A 21,560-nucleotide genomic window follows, 5' to 3' on the forward strand; every position below is an offset into this window, starting at 1 on the left:
TACTGTACATCTCCATGTTTGTAAACAAAAGATGATTATTTGTGAGAGAGCCTCATTAGAATACCCTACATGAGAATGTGGCATTTGACCCTGGTTGAAAATAGTGCTGGTTGCTTCTTTCCTTACAGCCTGGTCTCATAGACGAGACGTAACGCAGGAAATGTTACATTTGATATGGTTACATAAGACAGAAGGTTACTTAAAGCCAAAATGAAAGTAAGGTGGTTGGTCGGGCTGGATTTGTTGGCGTATAACATGAACGTCTAGCAACCCCAAGGTTGAGTACTTGAATCTCATCACAAACAACTTTAGCATTTGAGCTATTTTGGGACAACTTAGCATGTTAGCTGACCCTTCCCCTAACATTAACCTTAATCCTATAACTTAACTCCAAACTCCTAACCTTAACCCTAACCCCTAGCCAAGCTAACATTAGCCACCTAGCTAAAATTAGTGTTAGACACCTTGCTAACGTTAGCCACAACAAATAGGAATTCGTAAAAATATCAAATGCTTTGCAAATGAGTAACATATTGTATGAATTGTAACATATCATACAATTCATAAGATAACAAATGAATTGTAATTCACAACATATCATATGAAATGGATGACGGACATCCAAAAATGAATACATACCATAGGAAACGTAACAGATCATACTAACTGGAGTGTCCTGGATTTACATTTACTTTGTTAGGTCTACCCCTGAGCCCAGGTTTATCCTTAGCCATTGGCATGTGCTACCGTTTGAAACGCCACAGACACTGATGCATGTAGAATATGCAAAGTAATCAGTATGAGTTGTTGAGCCCAACCCTGTCAGAATCCCTCCTCTTTTGGACGTTATTTCTATTATGTCAGGGATGTGATTCAATCTCATGACTCCAGTTATGTTGTCATTTTTGTTTTATCTATCAGATATGTAGACCAGGCCTACCACATTAATTAAGCAAAACAAAACGACGATGTTCCATAAATCTAGTGCTACCAACAAGGTTGAGTTAGCCTATAACTGCAAGGTGTGATTTAACAATAGAATCGAAGCAGAGACTATGACAAATATCCATAGCGAAAATGAGTTGACGGAAAGCACTTTTGCTTTTTATTTGCAATTTTTAATTTGCAATCCTCTTTGAAATCGTGACGTACAGTAGCCTATGTGCTTATAGTTTACATAGATACATAGTTTGTTGTAGTCAACTGAGAGCCGTATCATCTGGCTGGGTTGTTGCGTGTACGTTGTAGTCTATGTAGTTAATTATTTTACCGCATTCAACAGCGGTTCCTAGCAGAGAGAAAGTAACATTCACGCTGGAGGGCACTCGTATACTGGGCTTGATGCAATACACACACCAGAGATTATTAGTCTTCATAAAATACGCAAATTAATCATTAGATGAGGTTATAACCAACCCCCGATTTGGAAACGAGTTGTCTCCAATACGTTGGCAATGCGTTATGTCGTCTAGTCTACTTTTTTTTTTCTTTTTTTTTTTAACAGAGCGGATCTAAAGCAAGGATTCAGCCGTAACATGAAATAAGGAACGTCCTTTGGAATCCATAACCTTGTTGGCTTTAGAATGGGAATATTATTGGTAAAAAAAAACTGAACAGATCAACAGCTTTTGGTGTGAACATTTTAACGCTTGCTAGCCCTCTATGTGGATTGATTTTTTTCAGCATTCCCTCAGACGATGGATTTTTTTCCATTGCAGCTCAGTAGAGGGTGTGAGATCTTTCTAAGAGCACCGGGCTAGAACGAGCACAGTCTCTGTGTAACCTCTTTGTGATTCAAAATTACCAAAGAAAAGCACTGGAAACAAACGCAAGGAAGACACCGAAAGGTGTGAGGAATGCGTATTTTTTCTTCCAGTGGCAGTGTGATCAGCACTAAATACCCAGCGTCGGTGTGAATTCAGCACCGAGGGGAAAAGAACAGCACCGACTGCTACCGCAGCACGACGAGAAAATCACGGATTTATAAAATTTGCAAGGTCAGTCATTACCGAACAAAAGCCTAAAAATGTGTCAGATGCTATTGCGGTTTGTTGTTTTCAATTATTTTCATACCAGCAAAAGGATCCATTCGATCTGAGGCATTCTATATGGTCATTTTAAAGCTGGACGCCTGGACACAACGGGCTAGAAGAGCATGGATATTATAACGGACTGTCGTCTTTTCTTTTAGACCCGTCGGTCTATCTTTTTGGGGATAAACTGGACTAAAAACATTCATTCAACAGCTCGTTTTCATATCTTGAAATCGGGGATGAATTGTTTGTATTGAAAATGCTGCTTTGGATTGTCTTGCTGAAGGCGGCTCTTTGTGTTGCTATTGGAAATGTTACAAGGGACATTTGTAAGGAGCAGATATGCTCCTGCAATGAGATTGAAGGCGATTTGCACATTGACTGCGAAAAAAGGAGCTTTACTAATCTGCACCATTTGACTGGTCCCAGTTCCCAGTTTTATCACTTGCTATTGCATGGGAATTCTTTATCCAGGCTTTTCCCCAATGAGTTTGCTAACTTTTACAATGCCGTAAGCTTGCATTTGGAAAACAACGGTTTGCATGACATTGTCCCTGGTGCTTTTCTGGGACTGCAGCTCGTGAAAAGGCTACACATAAATAATAACAAGATACGGTCATTTAGGAAGAGCACCTTTCTTGGTTTAGATGACTTGGAATATCTTCAGGCTGATTTTAATCTATTGAGAGACATTGACCCGGCCGTGTTCAGGGACTTAAATAAACTTGAAGTGTTAATTCTAAATGATAACCTCATCAGTGCACTACCTATAAATGTGTTTCAACACGTTCCCATCACCCACCTCGACCTGCGAGGGAACCGAATCAAAACGGTGCCTTATGAGGGAGTTCTCGAACAAATACCGGGCATTGCGGAGGTTTTATTGGAGGATAACCCCTGGGACTGCAACTGCGACCTGGTTTCCCTGAAGGAATGGCTGGAGAATATACCGCAGAACGCGCTTATCGGCCGGGTGATCTGCGAGGCTCCAACGCCACTGCAAGGGAACGACTTGAACGAGACATCGGAGATGGATCTGTGTCCTTCAATAAAAAGTGGTGCTGACGAGAGTTTAATTGCACCTCCTACCCAAGAGGAGACCTCTGTACCTGGGCCCGTTCCAACGCCTTATAAAGCTAGTGGTGATCCTGGGTCCCCAAGCCCAGGGAATGGGCAAAAGGGACGCTCTAAATCACACTGGCAGTTGAAAACGAAGCCCACATCTATGACAGGTGTGAACGGGGAGAGAGAGCAGCTGCAGATTGTGCAGAACGCATCATGCCCTGTGCCATGCAGCTGCAAGCTCATTGGATCCAGGCAGGGGTTAGGGGTTAACTGCGAGGGCAAGAAGATAGAGAGCTTGGCTAACCTAAAACCCAAACCCCTCACTGCGCACGAATTAAACATGAGAGACAACAACGTCCATGCTATAAAAAAGAACCATCTTAACGGCTATTCAAGTCTGAATCTCCTTGATTTGGGTGGAAACAACATCAAATTGATAGACAACAGCACTTTTCAAAACCTCACCGAATTAAGATGGTTGTACATGGATAAGAATTACCTGGATACGCTTATTGCGGAAATGTTCATTGGACTTCAAAATCTGGAATATCTCAGTTTGGAATATAATGACATACAGCTGATACTAGCAGGTACATTCAGCCCTCTGCCTAATCTGCGAGTGCTTTTCCTCAACAATAACTTGCTGAAAGCGCTACCTGTGGATGCTTTCCTTGGAGTGTCTTTGTCGAAGATTAGCTTGCATAATAATTATTTCACATATCTCCCTGTCGCAGGGGTCTTAGATCAACTCAATTCGATCATACAAATTGATTTGCATGGGAACCCTTGGGATTGCTCGTGTAATATTGTCCCCTTCAAACAGTGGACGGAGAAACTGGGGGCAGATGTGATCGTCAGTGACCTCAAGTGTGAGTCCCCGGAAGAGTTCTGGAAAAGGGATTTCCGTCACGTGCGAAATGATCTGATGTGTCCCAAGTTGTATGACAAAGTCTACCCCACGTCTCTCTCCAAAAACAGCACTTTCACCGCAGACACGGGTACGCGCTCGAACTCCTATGTGGAGCCGAACAGGGTCTCCATCTCCGTACTAGTCCCTGGGCTACTACTGGTATTTGTAACGTCTGCGTTCACTGTTGTAGGGATGCTTGTCTTCATCTTGCGGAATCGCAAGAGATCAAAGCGGAGGGATGGTAATTCCTCTGCGTCAGAGATCAATTCCTTGCAGACAGTGTGCGACTCGTCTTATTGGCATAGCGGGCCTTACCATGCGGACGGGGGCGCACAAAGAGGGTTTGACTGTAGCACCCATTTCTCCACAACAAATGATGCGTAAAACGACTATTGACAATAACACCTGGAATAGAAACAGACAGACAAATATACTGCGTTCTCTTGACACAATGGCAATTGAAGAAAAATAAACAAATGCTATGTTACGAAGCTTCTTCATTCGCTTTTTGTCGGAGACCATTTTTTTTTGCTCCAGTTGACTGTGGTGCCAATGCGTCTTCTACAGAACCAACTGTAATATAGGTATAGACCCCCTCCCCGGCCCCCTCCCTCCCAGTACAGCTATTTGCCGCAATCAGACTGACGATCTGAGAGAGAAGAATCGGGAAATTGTGCACGAGCGCATGAATGTAATGTAAATAACTGACTATCAGACCTGCATGATTTCGCATGGTTTCAACACACACTGGGGAACCATACCATAAGTAACGAAGAAGCCAACTCGACCCTTCTTCCATGTTGTCAATATGAATATATACAGTATATATATACATATAAAACTATATATGAATATATACAAAGTGCCATTTCTCTATTTTTTTGTGAACTGCGTTACAGGATTTGTATTTGTTGTTTTAAAACGGTAAAAAAAAAAAAAAACGGAAAAAGAACACATTGGGACGGAAAAGAAGCTAAAAGCTGTCCATGCATGTTCTTTTTGTTTGTTTTATCATTTGATTGTCGATAAATATCGGGGTTATTTATAATTGGTGCAGATCTCATCATATCTGCACATTCAGCTCTTTATGAATGTATAATGTGTTATTTTATGGTGTGCCAATTGTTGAATTTCAGATATTCGGGATGCAGATGAGCATGACCAATTAACGTCACTCAGCTGGTTATGCTGCAAGGTTAATGTAGCTAAAAACAGTTCGTGGTTTTGTGTGTTAATGACTATAGTCTGCTTTGAGGGAGAGGAGAAGGCTTTACCGAATTATATGGGGGGTTTTCTAACTGCATATTTTTTCAAACTTAAAATGTTTTCAATGGAAGTAATGGTATGTGCAGTTCCATCTATGTACAGAGCGCAGGTAGACTAAAATGCTTTTTTATGTAAAAAGTATTCCTCCACAAAGCGTAGGCTATGATTCACCTCCATTTATGTGAGCTTTTGTAAAGCCATCTATTGTGTCCAAATATGACAAATGGACCTAAATTTTTTTAACTAACGTGCTTAAAATAGATTGGGCAATGGTCAGTTTGCATACAGTAAAAAAAAAAAAATACAAAAAACACGTCTTAGCAATCGACAGTATTAGTCTGATGCCATAGGGAAGACATGGCAGGATCACCGCATTACTCTAGACGAGGAAACTCACGATGTCGCTGTTGGTGCATCTTCTCTATTGGAGGGTGGGCTGAGGTATAGGAGTTTTGCAAGAGGGCGTTTTGGAATGGGAATTTTTATCTTGAGATGTTAATTAAATCGGGTATGAATGGGCAATGTTGCATTAAGAAACATATATATTCTTCAATATTAAAAGTGTTCAGCAGTTGGTCTGTTGCCCAGTGCTATGACATTTTACTGAGCGACTATAGTGATATCAAGATGATGATTACAGTGTACAATAACGGTTAGCATTAAACGTGATATTCTGATAATCCATTCAAATGTATCAATGTCACTGGTTCTGCAGTACCACGGTACAGATCATAGGATTGTGAAATGTTTTTGTTTTATATGAATACTCTGTAAATTCAAGCACTGAATTCGTTTTGTTCATACTGGTTTTTATTTTTCATTAGGATCAGGTCCATCAATGTGCCCACTGTTTTTAATTCTCTTATAAATAAGCATATGTGCAAGAGACCCCATTGCTACAATCCGTTTTGGAATAGTCTTGTCAATAAGGCATTACAAGTCAGACATGCACTGGCCTGCAGAAGGTTAAAGTGCTCAGGGCCAGTTCAATATCAAACATGTCTCAACCCTGTCTGATTCATCATTTATCTTAATACAGCAACACATTTTTTTTCCCAGGCCTTTTTAACACTGTGGACTGATAGACTATATGGTTAGCTTTGTGACTGCATTAGCAGAACAATGTTCATTGTCGCGTGTCGGGCTGTGTGTGTGTGTGTGTGTGTGTGTGTGTGTGTGTGTGTGTGTGTGTGTGTGTGTATGTATGCATTGAAATAATTAGAATTATTGATTAAATGTGTGTGCATGTGCACTAGTGTCTGTCTACGTGTGTGTGTGTCTGTCTGTATGCTCACACACTCACACTCACTCCCACCCCCCTTCACTAAATGTAACCAATCACGTAGGCTGACCTCGGGGAGTATTATCTTAGCAGATCCTTGGCAACAACAGTGCTGTCAATCACTTCAGACTCCAGTCTGTTGGTGTATTGCTTTGAAGGGTAATTATCAGTCTCTACTGTGGAACATTTTACCACGGCTCATGAATTATTGGTCATATTTCAATGCTGTGTCCCGGAGTTACATTTATATGCTTTACTACATTTGACCTGCTTCTATTTTGTTAAATAAAATGTGGTTGAGGTTGAGTGAAATCTATGGGTTTCTAAGACATTTCATTCTTACCTGGGTTGAACTGAAACACAATATTATTGGATATGTGTGTGCTAAATGTGCTTGTTTTGTTTCGGTAATAACCACTTGGTCTGTGCTGTCCATGGTGCGTACATGGATTGCTGTGCGATTGCGTCAGCAGAAAAATGCTATCGTAGCCAACTTATTTCAGCACCATGGACAGCACATGTCTCTGCCAATGAGATAGCAGTTATATGGGGTGTTCAATGTACTCCGTGGTTTCATCTCTGAGGTAATGCAATGCTGTCCACAATTATACCTGTGTTTGGGTACATTCAAAACACAGAATATTATGTTGCTTCTGATGGCAGGAGTATGGTGCTTGCAACATCAGAGTTCAATAATGACCCCAACACTGTCTTCCTCCTCATATCCTCATATGCAGTATTACATGATGTTTGACCAAAGCATTCACTGCTGTCAGTTTTTATCAAATGCGAGCCTTTCTTTTACTGTATAGCAATGCAAAGGTTCTTATCCTTTGTCCATTTGTGAAGTAGAGACTTGCAGGTTATTTCAAGGTGAAATACACACAAACCGAATTCCTTGGAAAAGTCATTTAGATTTTTGATATCAACTACTGTCCAGTTATGTGCTGCAGTTTATAGATCAAAGCCTAACCTTACTGGGGATTTGTTCTCTGCAGTGATTTTTAGTTTAGCTATGAACCCCAGCTGTGCTCTGTACAGTTCTGACCAAAGCTTAATTTAGTCTTGTTTTGCTCTCTGCAACCCCAGCAGGCTACACACACTTAACTGATCATCTCCCTGAGAAGCTGGCAGCTTGATGCAACACTCGCAGCATGGCACCCATCAACAGCACACCTCAGGAGTTTGGTTTCCCTATTACTCCCAATACCGGTGTAAATACCACAGCTGTTGTTGATCAGTATGACTGATCGGACCACCAAGTGCTGCCTGTGACGTAACCTCTTCAATTATCAGCCTCCACGTATTGATTAGATCTATTGATTCGATCATTGACTTTGTTTTGAGCCGCACGGTGCACTATTGTTTCCATCCTTCAATGGCATAGAGGTTTTTGAAGCTTTTGTAATTTCTACCTGCTCAATATAATTTGTCTTGCCTTTGTCGGTGCTGTAACAATAGCACAAATTATATGATGTTGCATAGATACTGAAATAAGACATTTAGACTAAGATAGGGATCATCCTTCGCTGGCATGAAGGTTTTTGTAGACTTGTAAAATTGACTTTTGCCAAGTTGGTGCAGTAACTTTTGCCAAGTTGGTGCAGTAAGTATTATGTAGTAGCCTGGAAGGAAGTAGGAAATGTAGACCAAGGTAGGTTGGATTTGAGAGACCTACTGCCCCCACCCCTCCAACCTGCCTCATTTCAATTTGCTGAAGCTTTCTTGGTTCTTGGTTCTGGCCCAAGGGAAACCTACCTCCATTGCTTTTTACAATTATCGGACTGGTCAAAGTGCTGATCGTAACTGGGCCAAGGTTAACATGTCTTATTGATGGAACCCACACACACACACAAATAGAAAGAAGGTATTACAATTTCATTTTAGATGGTAAAATGGTTCTCTGTAATTCTGTAATGTAGCAAGTAATACCACATATATAGCCAATTAGGTTGAGGGAGGAGAAATATGACTATTACTATGCTTGGATTTAGTTTTTCTTGATTGTTTTTCATGGATTCCAGGGCGTCTGGTAATCTCATGGCAAGCTTTCCTTTCACTGCCTTCTTATGTACATGAAACCCTTGGCTTGTATTCACAAAGCATTTCACAGTAGCAGTGCTAATCTAGTATCAGGTATCCTCTTTCCATGTAATGTAAATCATTATGCTCTAAAAGGCAAAACTTATCCCAGATCAGCATTCCCACTCTGAGACACATTGTGAATATGGGTTGAGATCAGATCTGAGGACAGCCCCTAGACTTCTCCAGGCAGATGGGAAAGCAAACTATGACACACAAAAGAATATATGGGCACAGAGAGCTGAAGGATTTCCTGTCTCAGTTGTGCTTTCATTGATTGTTTTCCATCTCCTTTCTCAGTGTTGGATATAGGCTGTTGTTAGAGCAGTCTGGTCATTGATGGCCAATGAATCAATGAATTGTTCAAAGAGGGCGTATTGATCACGCCACACACTCAGTGTGTGCTCATGAGGGTGGCAGGCAGTGAGAGAAGTACACCTGATCACTCAATGCTACCCAAGCTGCATTTGTGTACTGTAAATGTCAGAGAAATTGTTTACTCTGACATACTAGTTGACAATGATGTTCTTTTGAGGCATCTGCTGGAAAATGGGCCTGTCTTAGCCATCTCTTATATTCTCCTCTCCTATTTAAAGTCATCATGTTTTCTCTCTATTCTTAGCCAACTAGTATCATGTATTCGGTCAGTGGCCTTCACTCGCTCGAGGACATTAACTGTCAGATCATGATTTCTTTTGAGTGTTGCTCAATGGACCTCCCAACATCTCCTCAAATATACATATTTATGTGGTTTTCGGTCCCTATTGAGGGGAGGATGTCAGTTGGTTCATTAGCAAACAACATGTTCATCTAGGTCTGGTTTGGATTCAATTAAACACTATCTTTCTATTTGCAAAAGAAACTCCTTCCATAGCTCCGAAAACTTACCTAGAATATTGTTGGAATGTTATTGAATGTTATGTCCTCGGAATGCTGAGAGAAGTAGACAAACAAGCGTTAGAGAAATGTTATCCCTAACCTTCAGTACCAGAGACATCATGGGAGCCAAAATACATTTTAGCAGAATGCTAGCTGGGTCAACAGATGCTGTGAGTGTTCTGCTTTGGGCTCATCCCAAGAACAATGGATTTTTATTCTCATCCATACACTATGAGAGGGATGAACGACAGCAGGGTACAAGCAGATTAGTAGGTTTTACATTCCCATGCTATTAAAACTGCAGCCAAATGTCTTTTTTTTGCGAGATAGATTTGTGAAATAGACCTAATGTCGGGAATACAAAGACAAAAATGTAAACGTTTCAAAGATGCAATTTACTCAGGATCAGGAAGTTGGCTATTATTAACTGAATAGAGGCTAGTCGTGTATGTTCACTGTAAGATACATAGTCATGTCTTTGGTAGGTTGAGGTCAATGTTGGAATCTAAATCCAAAGGCAAAGACAGAAACACCATAAATGGATCCACATTTGCCTTGTGATGACTGTTTGAGGAGCATATAAAAGTGATTGTAAAGGCTCTCCTGCAGCAAAATGAACATTACTGCAAAGTATGTCTTACTATTTCATGGTGCATTCATTCTGTGTTTGCTGAATTTCTAACAGTTCACTTACTGTAGGTGGATTTGGTCTTACATGGCATTTAATGTGAACACAATAGCATGTTGTCAACTATCAAACACTCTTCTGGGCCAGTCTGTTACTGCAGTGCCTGTGAGGTTCTTGATCGGTGCCTAAACATCACTCCCATGGCCTGGCCAATTTGCTCTGATCGCTTTCCCTGCCAAGCGTTTAAGGTGCATGGCCAAGGGCAAGTGGTATAGATTTTTACGTAGATTTGGGGAATTTGATGTGACATTGGAGTCAATACGACCTGGCCATTTGAAAATATATTGGAATGGCTTGGATTTGCAGAACTAGCCATGGAGCTAGAAGCCTCCAGGTTTACATTATATATAGCTCTACCCAACTGTAGCTCTTTTGACAGTGGGAACTAAGCTGTGGGAAGCTTATGTACATTTGAACATGGCTATTAATAGATCGAAGGAGTCATTTTGGTTTCACTGAGCAGACCACTGTCAGTGTAGAGGCTATGGCTAGACCTGGACAGGAGGTAGAGCATCAGTTAGCTGTGTCTAGCTGTAATACCACCTGACAAATAATGAAAACAACCTTTGAGCCGTGTCATCTAAGAAAAGGTGTGGGAGAGGAGCAGTGGCGGTCGGTGCCGTTTAAGATGAGGGAGGATGATTTTTTTGTTTTTATGAGCATGGCCTTATTTATATTACATCATATTGGATGACTGTCATTCATATTCCATTCACCCAGTTCAATGTAACAGCGATAGGTTTAGGCTACTACATGACACTCTAATTTTCCCTCTACTCATGAGGCTGCTACAACCAAGCCTATGAATGAAAGATTATAACGTAGGTGCACACAGGTCAAGAGACAAATTTGATGTGATAGACAGTGACACATGGACAGACGGTAGCTTTCAAAACCGCCCCGCTGTGTGCCTGCATCTATCTTATATAGGATGTAGTCATTAGTCCAACAGTTGCAAACAAGAGTTTGTATTGGACAAATTCAGGTAGGTTTATCCCCATTGTGTTCCGTTTGCTTCCGTTTAAGAAATGCTTCTCAACAGAATCGACGGAATGAACACACCCCTGATCATGGGTAAACACAATTCACTTTCATAGCAGCCACATTGTATTCCTTCTCGCATCTATGCACTCTCCTCCTCTCACATTCTCATGCGAACCTCAATGCACAACACATCAGCTGTATGTGACCAGGCAAAAAACTTTCCAAGCCAAACCACTACACACAGCCTACATCGTTGTCACCATATTAGCTAAAGTAACATCATAGTCAGCATAGCTAATAGAACTAAAGCATTAGTATACCTGCTACAATCGTGTGGTAACGTTACAGTGTACAGTCAGTAAGCAGTTACACCGGTGGGCCCCGGTGGTAATATATTAGTAAAACTAAAAGCTTACCTTGACTTGGAAAACTTACAGTATTGTGTTGGATAGTCATAGCCAACTAGCTAACATAGCGTCCCTCTGTTTAAGCCGGGTGTTTCAGTAGGCTAAACTAGCTAGCTGCATTTTCTAGCTAAGTAAGTGAAACTGAATTAAACAGACAATATCTCTCTTTCTATTCCTCTCTTGCTTCTCCTTCATTTTGGAAGAAATTAATTTGTTCAAAACTGCTCAACTATTGTCTTTCTCTCTTGTTGAATCAACTACTCACTACATTTTATTATCTGCAGTGGTAGCTAGCTGTAACTTATGTTTTCAGTACTGGGTTCATTCTCTGATCCTTTGATTGGGTAGACAACATGTCAGTTCATCTTGCAAGAGCTCTGATAGTTTGAAGGGCGTCCTCTGGGCGTCTATGGAAGGGGGTGAGAACCATGAGCCTCCTAGCTTTTGTATTGAAGTCAATGTACCCAGAGGAGGACGGAAGCTAACTGTCCTCCGGCTATACCATGGTGCTACCCTACATAGTGCTGTTGAGGCTACTGTAGACCTTATTTGAAAAATAGGGTGTTTGAATCAATTATTTGGTGATGTGAATATAGTTAGTATAGTTTTATCTAAAAATGATAACTTTTCCTTTTTTAAATTTATTTTTATTTTTATGAAATTCACTGAGGAGGATGGTCCTCCGCTTCCTCCACTGAGGAGCCTCCACTGGAGAGGAGGTCGTGGTGGAATATGACTGAAGCAGTACTAAGGACAGCATAGTCTTGATTCAGTACAGTGCTAGCTATAGAAGAGCTAGCCACATTATTCCTGGATTTGATGTCGAGTCAAGCCACGTCTAATTGTAATGAATCGCAAAGACCTTGTCACCTGTCATCTCCCTGTAAAGGATAAGGCGATCCATGATCTGTCACTGTCCCTCTCTGATAGCTTGGTGATGAACGACTCAACGATGCCCCATGAGCCTGCTAGCAGTGGCTGACTGCTGTACATCACACAGGAAGTCCCATGTGATCTATTTGTCCTAGGAATCACTCTGTGATCTCCTCCATAGGCGTTCCTGTTTATGTCATCCAAGGTGTAAACCGGCTGGTGGTTCTTTGCGTGTTAAAGATGAAATGATTCTAGCCTGTGGTGTTAGAAAAGACACAGTCGAAAAGAAAGAAAAGCAATGATCCTCCCACTCTCTCCTCTGTATATTCCGTCTGAGATGCTGCGGTGTGTCTCTAGGCCTCTCTCTGGGTCTCCCAAGAGTTTAATTTGTGGAGTTGTCTGCATCCAGCAGTGGTGTATGACAGCCTACGCATTTCTTTGCTTGCTGGCCTGCCTCCCTGCAGTACATCTCATTTTGTATGGATCTTCATACAGGATGTAGGCTATGTTGTTGTGTTCATTTTGTTTTTGCTGGATTTGGTCTTACCGCGCCATTGTAAAGCTGTAGTATAGACAGGCTTTGAAAGAATGATGCACATCTGAAATGTGAGAAAGAACGATTTTGATTTGAAAGGGAATTGGGGATTGCGAAGCTACATAAGGAAAATTACTCAAATACTGTTCATCTTAGATCTTGTGATTAAGAAACATAACACAGAACAATTGCCTCATGATAATAAAATAGTTCTGTAGTGTATCAGCCCACAAAGCCTGCTGCACCAAGTGCCCTTGCTACAATGCTATTTCATAATAATTATCTTCCTCAATCTACTGTAACAGAACTATAACGATAGCTTACACATCAGGCATTGAAGTCCCATTACATAACAGCAAATGGGTGGAAGCCATACGCTGCATTCATAAATTAACTTGAATCATTTCTGCATGGCTTGAGAGAGTGCCATCGCACTCTGGCGCTGGTCATAAGCAGCCTGTTGAACTACCAGAGACATGAGTAAAAACTGCAGAAGGACATCTCAATTGGAATTGCATCAGTGCAATGATTGGGTATATTATGTGCTGTAATTGTGAATGAACTTTGGCTGTTTAGTTGTGTCTCACTTGACAGGGCATCTGGTTTTTACTTTGCTGACCTTCTTGGCTGCTTAGGATACCCAGACAGCATGATCTCTATCCTCCAGGGTTTGGCTCATCCGTCACTCTCACTCTCACTCTCCTCCCTCCTTCTTTCTTGTTTCTATTCCCTCACCCACTCCATCTCATATTCCCCATTCATCTTTCACTCTCCTCCATCTCTTTCTCCCCCTCTCCCCCCCACTCATCTCTCCTCCGTCTCTCTCTTCCCCTCTCTCCCCCACTCATCTCTCCTCCGTCTCTCTCTTCCCCTCTCTCCCCCACTCATCTCTCCTCCGTCTCTCTCTCCCCCCACTCACCTCTCCTCCGTCTCTCTCTTCCCCTCTCTCCCCCCACTCATCTCTCCTCCGTCTCTCTCTTCCCCTCTCATCTCTCCTCTGTCTTTCTCTCTCCCCACTCATCTCTCATCCGTCTCTCCCCCTCTCTGCCCTTCCATTCATCTCTCCACCCCACTCTCTTTCCCTTTCTCTCTACAACTTCTCTCTCCATCTCTATTAGCCTCCATCTCCCTCCCTCTCTAACCCCCTCTACCCCTCCATCTTCCATCTCTCTCTCTTCACATTGCTGCTAGAACCCTCAGGGTCAATTAAGCCTGTAGGTTGATGTACAGTATCTCCTCACTCTCTCTCTATACAGGCCCCCCTGCTTGCCTCCCCATGCCTCCCTGCCTCATACACAAGCCCCCACAGATCAGCCTGAGTGTTCCAGGGTCACAACCTAAATGCCCACCCATTGCTTCATCCAGCTTACCCCTCATCATCCCATTCCCTCTCCCCTCATTCTCCCCTCCATCTCAGAATCAGTTGATTAATAGCATCCATGTTTCTGGATTAGGGCCGACAGAACAGACGACTGGTGTGAAAGCAGATCAAGCTTGTATTTATTAAGTTCATTCATTTGCTATTCTATTTTTGTCATTGCGTGTTAATGACTGATCAGAGACAGAGAGGGGAGGGAAGTGGGTGTACAGCAGGGTTTGCATGCTGTCAAATAAAGCCTCAATCATCCCCTACAAATGGACATTTGACAGTATGACAGCAAGGGGCACAGGGGGCGACAGTTTGGCAGTACTTACGGGACCTTGGGTGGCGGCGGCGCAGAGTGGACCATAATGCATTGCTCTCACCTGCAGCAGCATGTGGACACTGGTGAACACACACACAACGACCATCAGCGTAATTACCGATGACAGAGACATAGCCCAGGGATACAGCCACACTCACGAAGACTTCCTGTTGTGTTTCAACTGCTGGCAATCTGCCGTCGCTACACACATTTAGTTATTCTCTTTTCCACCCAACTCACACACACACGGTGACACAGATCCATGGTCGTCGTTGCGGTCACCAGTCAGGTCCTTGCACGTAATTGCACACAGGCGTGTACACACAAACACACGGAGGAACCATGACAGACCCATGAGTACAGACAGTATTTCTAGCGCCTACGTTTTGTATGACATTATGACATTTTAATCAGATGGTATTACAGGCAGTCAGTTATAACACACACATGAAGGCAGTCATGTTGAACATGCATGCACACACCAACACACAGGCGCGGACACATCACAAATGACCCTGTTTCTGCCCACAGGTGCAGGCACTGCCAAAAGTGTTTCCACGGTGTGCAGCTGGTGATGACATGGCTTTACATGCACCCAACCAGAACATATTCAATCTCACACACACATGAACTGCATGCACACATGCCTGCACACTATACACAACTCTGTCTGTAGATACACAAAGACACAAATATACACATATGACAGGGAGGGACAGAGTAAGAGAGAAGAGGTAGAGCAAGAGAGATAGAGAGAATGAGAAGAGAGAGAAGGGGAAGAGAGAGAGAGAGAGAATAGGGAGAGAGGGAAACAGAGAAAGAAGAAGAAAAGAGAGAGAAGGGGAAGAGAGAGAGAAGGGAAGAGAGAGAAGAGGAATAGAGAGAGAGAGAGGAGTAGAAGAAGAGCATAATCACAGGACACAAAAAAACAGAGAGAAAGAGGGACAGACAGAACCAGCGACAGTGGGACAGAGAAAGACAGATAGAACCAATGACAGTGGGATTGAGAGAGACACATAGAACCAGCGACAGAGGGATAGAGACAGACAGAGAGAACCAGCGAAAGTGGGATAGAGACAGACAGACAGAACCAGCGACTGTGGGATAGAGACAGACAGAACTAGCGACAGTGGAATAGAGACAGACAGACAGAACTAGCGACAGTGGAATAGAGACAGACAGAGAACTAGCGACAGTGGAATAGGGACAGACAGATAGAACCAGCGACAGTGTGATAGAGACAGACAGACAGACAGACAGACTGAACGAGTGAAAGTGGGATAGAGACAGACAAATACAACCAGTGACAGTGGGACAGAGACGGACAGACAGAACTAGCGACAGTGGGATAGAGACAGACAGAAGGAGCAACAGTGGAATAGAGACAAACAAACAGAACAGGCTAAAGTGGGATAGAGACAAACAAATAGAACCAGCGACAGTGGGAGACAGACAGACAAATAGATCAAGCGATAGAAGGAAAGAGACAGACAGATAGAACCAGTGACAGTGGGACAGAGACAGACAGAACCAGCGACAGTGAGACAGACAGACAGACAGACAGACAGACAGACAGACAGACAGACAGACAGACAGACAGACAGACAGACAGACAGAACGAGTGAAAGTGGGATAGAGACAGACAGATAGAACCAGCGTCAGTGGGACAGAGACATACAAGTAGAACAAGCGACAGTGGGATAGAGACAGACAGAATGAATTCACAAAAGTGGGATAGAGACAAACAGATACAACCAATGAAAGTGGGATAGAGACAAAAAGATAGAACGAGCGACAGAGGGATAGAGACAGACAGACAGAACGAGCGAAAGTGGGTTAGAGACAGACAGATAGATGGAGCAACAGTGGGATAGAGACAGACAGAAAGAACCAGTGACATTGGGATAGAGACAAACAGATTGTCAGAACTCACTAGTAGTGATGGGGTGAAGTCATGCACAGTAGAACGTTTTATTTCCAAAATACCATACCCAGGCATTGAACAAGGAAAACAAACAGACCAAAAAGTCCACCTCAACAGGGTCGGGACACAGTCCAGAAAAAACGTCCTTACACAAGAAAAACAAAACTACCCCAAAACCCCACGACAGGAAACAACAAACAATCCCGCACAAAACCTCAACCTAGAAAGCAAGACTAAATACCCCACTAACGAACTCAACTCAAAACAGATGTAACACAAGACAGACAAAACCAAACGAAAAGGGATCAGTGGCAGCTAGTAGGCCGGCGACGACGACCACCGAGCGCCGCCCGAACAGGGAGAGGGGCCACCCTCCTGCAGCGCGCCGATGCCATCCTCGAGGACAACCTGGAGGGAGAGGCGCAGGGCGATCCGGATGGAGGCTGTGGAACTCACGCAACAGTGATGGGTCCAGGATGTCCTCCACCGGTACCCAGCACCTCTCCTCCGGACCGTACCCCTCCCAATCCACGACGTACTGCAGGCCCCCTACCTGACGCTTAGAGTCCAAGATGGAATGGACTGTGTATGCGGGCCCCCCCCCCCCGATGTCCGGGGGGGGCGGAGGGACCACCCGCACATCAACGTCCTGCAGGGGACCAGCTACCACCGGCCTGAGGACACATGAAACGAGGGGTTAATACGGTAGTAAGAGGGGAGCTGTAACCTATAACGCACCTCGTTTATTCTCCTCAGGACTTTAAATGGCCCCACAAACCGCGGACCTAACTTCCGGCAGGGCAGGCAGAGGGCAGGTTCCGGGTCGAGAGCCAGACCCGGTCCCCCGGCATGAAAACCGGGGCCTCACTGCGGACGGCGGTCAGCGCTCTCCTTCTGCCGTCCACCAATCCGTTTAAGGGATTCCTGGACGGCTCTCCAGGTCTCCTTTGAGCGCTGCACCCAGTCTTCCACCGCAGGAGCCTCTCTCTGGCTCTGATGCCAGGGTAACAGGACCGGCTGGTAACCCAACACGCACTGAAATGGCGACAGGTTAGTAGAGGAGTGGCGGAGAGAATTCTGAGCCATCTCGGCCCATGGCACGAACCTTGCCCACTCTCCAGGCCGGTCCTGGCAATAGGACCACAGAAACCTGCCCACATCCTGATTAATTCATTCCACCTGCCCATTACTCTCGGGGTGAAAACCCGAGGTCAAGCTGACCGAAACCCCCAGACGCTCCATAAACGCCCTCCACACCCGGGACATAAACTGGGGACCCCGATCAGAGACTATGTCCTCAGGCACCCCGTAGTGCCAGAAGACGTGAGTGGGAGAGAGACAGAAGGTCAGAACCAGCGACAGTGGATTAGAGACAGACAGAAATAACCAGTGACAGTGGGACAGAGACAGACAGATGGAACCAGTGACAGTTGGAAAGATACGGACAGACAGAACCAAAGACAGTGGGATAGAGATAGACAGATGGAACCAGCGACAGTGAGACAGAGACGGACCGACAGACAGAACGAGCGAAAGTGGGATAGAGACAGACAGATGGAACCAGCGACAGTGGGATAGAGACAGACAGATACAACCAGTGAAAATGGGATAGAGAAAGACAGATAGATGCAGCGACAGTGGGACAGAGACAGACAGATAGAAGGAGCAACAGTGCGATAGAGACAGACAGATTGAACCAGCGACAGTTGGACAGAGACAGATAGAACCAGCTACAGTTGGACAGAGAATGACATATAGAACAGCGACAGTGGGATAGAAACGGACAGACAGAACAGGCGACAGTGGGATATAGAGAGACAGACAGAAGAAGCAACAGTGGAATAGAGACAGACAGAACCAGAGACAGTGGGATAGAAACAGAAAGATTGAAGTAGTGAAAGTGGGATAGAGACAGACACAGAATCAGCGACAGCTGAATAGAGATGGACAGACAGAACCAGCAACAGTGGGACAGAGACAGACAGATAGAACCAGCGACAGGTGTATAGAGACAGACAGATAGAAGGAGCAACAGTGGGACAGAGTCAGACAGACATAACCAGCGACAGTGGGAAAGAGACAGACACAGAACGAGCAACAGTGGGATAGAGACAGACAGAAATAACCAGCGACAGTGGGATAGAGACAGACAGAAATAACCAGCGACAGTGGGATAGAGACAGACACATAGAACGAGCAACAGTGGGACAGAGTCAGACAGACAGAACCAGCGACAGTGGGATAGAGACAGACAGATAGAAGGAGCAACAGTGGGACAGAGACAGACAGACATAACCAGCGACAGTGGGAAAGAGACAGACACAGAACGAGCAACAGTGGGACAGAGTCAGACAGACAGAACCAGCGACAGTGGGATAGAGACAGACAGATAGAAGGAGCAACAGTGGGACAGAGACAGACAGATATAACCAGCGACAGTGGGATAGAGACAGACAAATAGATAGACAGTGGAAAAGAGACAGTGGGATAGAGACAGACACATAGAACGAGCAACAGTGGGACAGAGACAGACAGACATAACCAGCGACAGTGGGATGGAGACAGACAGATAGAAGGAGCAACAGTGTGATAGAGACAGACAGAAATAACCAGCGACAGTGGGATAGAGACAGACAGAAATAACCAGCGACAGTGGGATAGAGACAGACACATAGAACGAGCAACAGTGGGACAGAGACAGACAGACATAACCAGCGACAGTGGGATAGAGATAGACAGATGGAAGGAGCAACAGTGTGATAGAGACGGACAGACAGAACCAGCGACAGTGGGATAGAGACAGACAGATAGACGGAGCAACAGTGGGACAGAGACAGAGACAGACAGACATAACCACTGACATTGGGATAGAGAGAGACAGATAGAACCAGCGACAGTGGGATTGAGACAGACAGATAGATCTAGCGACAGTGGGATAGAGACAGACAGATAGAAGGAGCAACAGTGGGACAGAGACAGACAGATAGAAGGAGCGACAATGGGATAGAGACAGGCAGATAGAACCAGCGACAGTGGGACAGAGACAGACAGATAGAAGGAGCAACAGTGGGATAGAGACAGACAGGTAGAACCACTGACATTGGGATAGAGAGAGACAGATAGAACCAGTGACAGTGGGACAGAGAGAGACAGACAGAAGGAGCAACAGTGGGATAGAGACAGACAGATAGATCTAGCGACAGTGGGATAGAGACAGACAGATAGAAGGAGCAACAGTGGGATAGAGACAGACAGGTAGAACCACTGACATTGGGATAGAGACAGGCAGATAGAACCAGCGACAGTGGGAGAGACAGACAATTAGATAGAGCGACAATGGGAAAGAGACAGACACATAGAACAAGCAAGAGTGGGATAGTGATAAACAGACAGACAGACAGACAGAACGAGCTAAAGCGGGATAGAGACAGACCGATAGAACCAGCGACAATGGGACAGAGACAGACAGATATAACCAGCGACAGTGGGATAGAGACAGACATATAGAACCAGCGACAGTGGGACAGAGACAGACAGACAGAAAAATGTAGCTACAGTGGGATAGAGACAGACAGATATAACCAGCGACAGTGGGATAGAGACAGATAAATTGATAGATCGACAGTTGGAAAGAGACAGACTCATAGAACGAGCAAAGTTGGAATAGAGACAGAAAGATAGAACCAGCGACTGTGGGATAGATACGGACAGACAGAACCAGCGACAGTGGGATAGAGACAGACAGAACTAGCAACAGTGGGATTGAGACAGACACATAGAATGAGCAAAAGTGGAATAGAGACAGAAAGATAGAACCAGTGACTGTAGAATAGAGACAGACAGAGAGAACCAGAGACAGTGGGACAGACAGACAGACAGACAGACAGACAGACAGACAGACAGACAGACAGACAGACAGAACGAGCGATAGTCGGATAGAGAAAGACAGATAGAAGGCACAACAGAAGGATAGAAACAGACCGATTGAACCAGCAACAGTGGGATAGAGACAGACAGATATAACCAGTGACAGTTGGATAGAGACAGACAAATAGAACGAGCGACAGTGGGAAAGAGATAGACAGATAGATCAAGCGACAGCAGGATAGAGAAAGACAGATACAACAAGTGACAGTGGGATAGAGACAGACAGATATAACCAGTGACAGTTGGATAGAGACATACAAATAGAACGAGTGACAGTGGGAAAGAGACAGACAGATAGATCAAGCGACAGTAGGATAGAGAAAGACAGATATAACAAGTGACAGTGGGATGGAGACAGACAGATGGAACCAGCGACAGTGGGATAGAGACAAACAAATTAAACGAGTGACAGTGGGAAAGAGACAGACAGACAGATAGATCAAGCGACAGTAGAATAAAAACAGGCTGTCACGTTCTGACCAGTAAATGGATAATTTTTCTTATTGTAGTTTGGTCAGGACGTGGCAGGGGGTGTTTGTTTTATGTGGTTCGGGGTTTGTTGGGCTATGTGCTTATGTAAGAGGGGTGTTTGTTTTATGTGTTCCGGGGTTTTTTGGTCTATGTTCTATGTAAGTGTATTTCTGTTAGTTCTAGTCTTTCTGTTTCTATGTTTAGTTAGTGAGGTTGACCTTCAATTGGAAGCAGCTGCTCCTCGTTGCTTATAATTGAAGGTCTTATTTAAGAGGGGTGTTTTTTCTATGGGATTTGTGGGTAGTTGTTTCCTGTTTTGTGTCTGTGCACCTGACAGGACTGTTTTAATGTCATTCGTTGTTTTGTATACGTGATTTTTTTTTCTCCCATCTTTTGATTTAATAAAGAAGATGAGTAGACACGTTCCCACTGCACCTTGGTCCAATCCTTACGACGCCCGTTACAGAACTACCCACCACCAACGGACCAAGCAGCGGGGTAAGGAGCTGGAGAGGAGCTATCGGGAGTCGTGGACCTGGGAGGAGATCC

At 44.1% G+C, this 21,560-nt stretch overlaps 1 protein-coding gene across 1 annotated transcript; it reads left to right on the plus strand.

The window, feature by feature from the left end:
- The first annotated feature begins 1,585 nt into the window (after positions 1-1,585).
- On the plus strand, positions 1,586-6,872 carry LOC115179660 (SLIT and NTRK-like protein 1). Its single transcript, XM_029741311.1, has one exon. The coding sequence runs from the start codon at positions 2,293-2,295 to the stop codon at positions 4,390-4,392; it is 2,100 nt and encodes a 699-aa protein (XP_029597171.1). The 5' UTR covers positions 1,586-2,292; the 3' UTR covers positions 4,393-6,872.
- The last annotated feature ends 14,688 nt before the right edge of the window (positions 6,873-21,560 follow it).

This window comes from Salmo trutta, chromosome 39 (genome assembly GCF_901001165.1).
Source record: "Salmo trutta chromosome 39, fSalTru1.1, whole genome shotgun sequence".
Lineage (NCBI taxonomy): Eukaryota > Metazoa > Chordata > Actinopteri > Salmoniformes > Salmonidae > Salmo > Salmo trutta.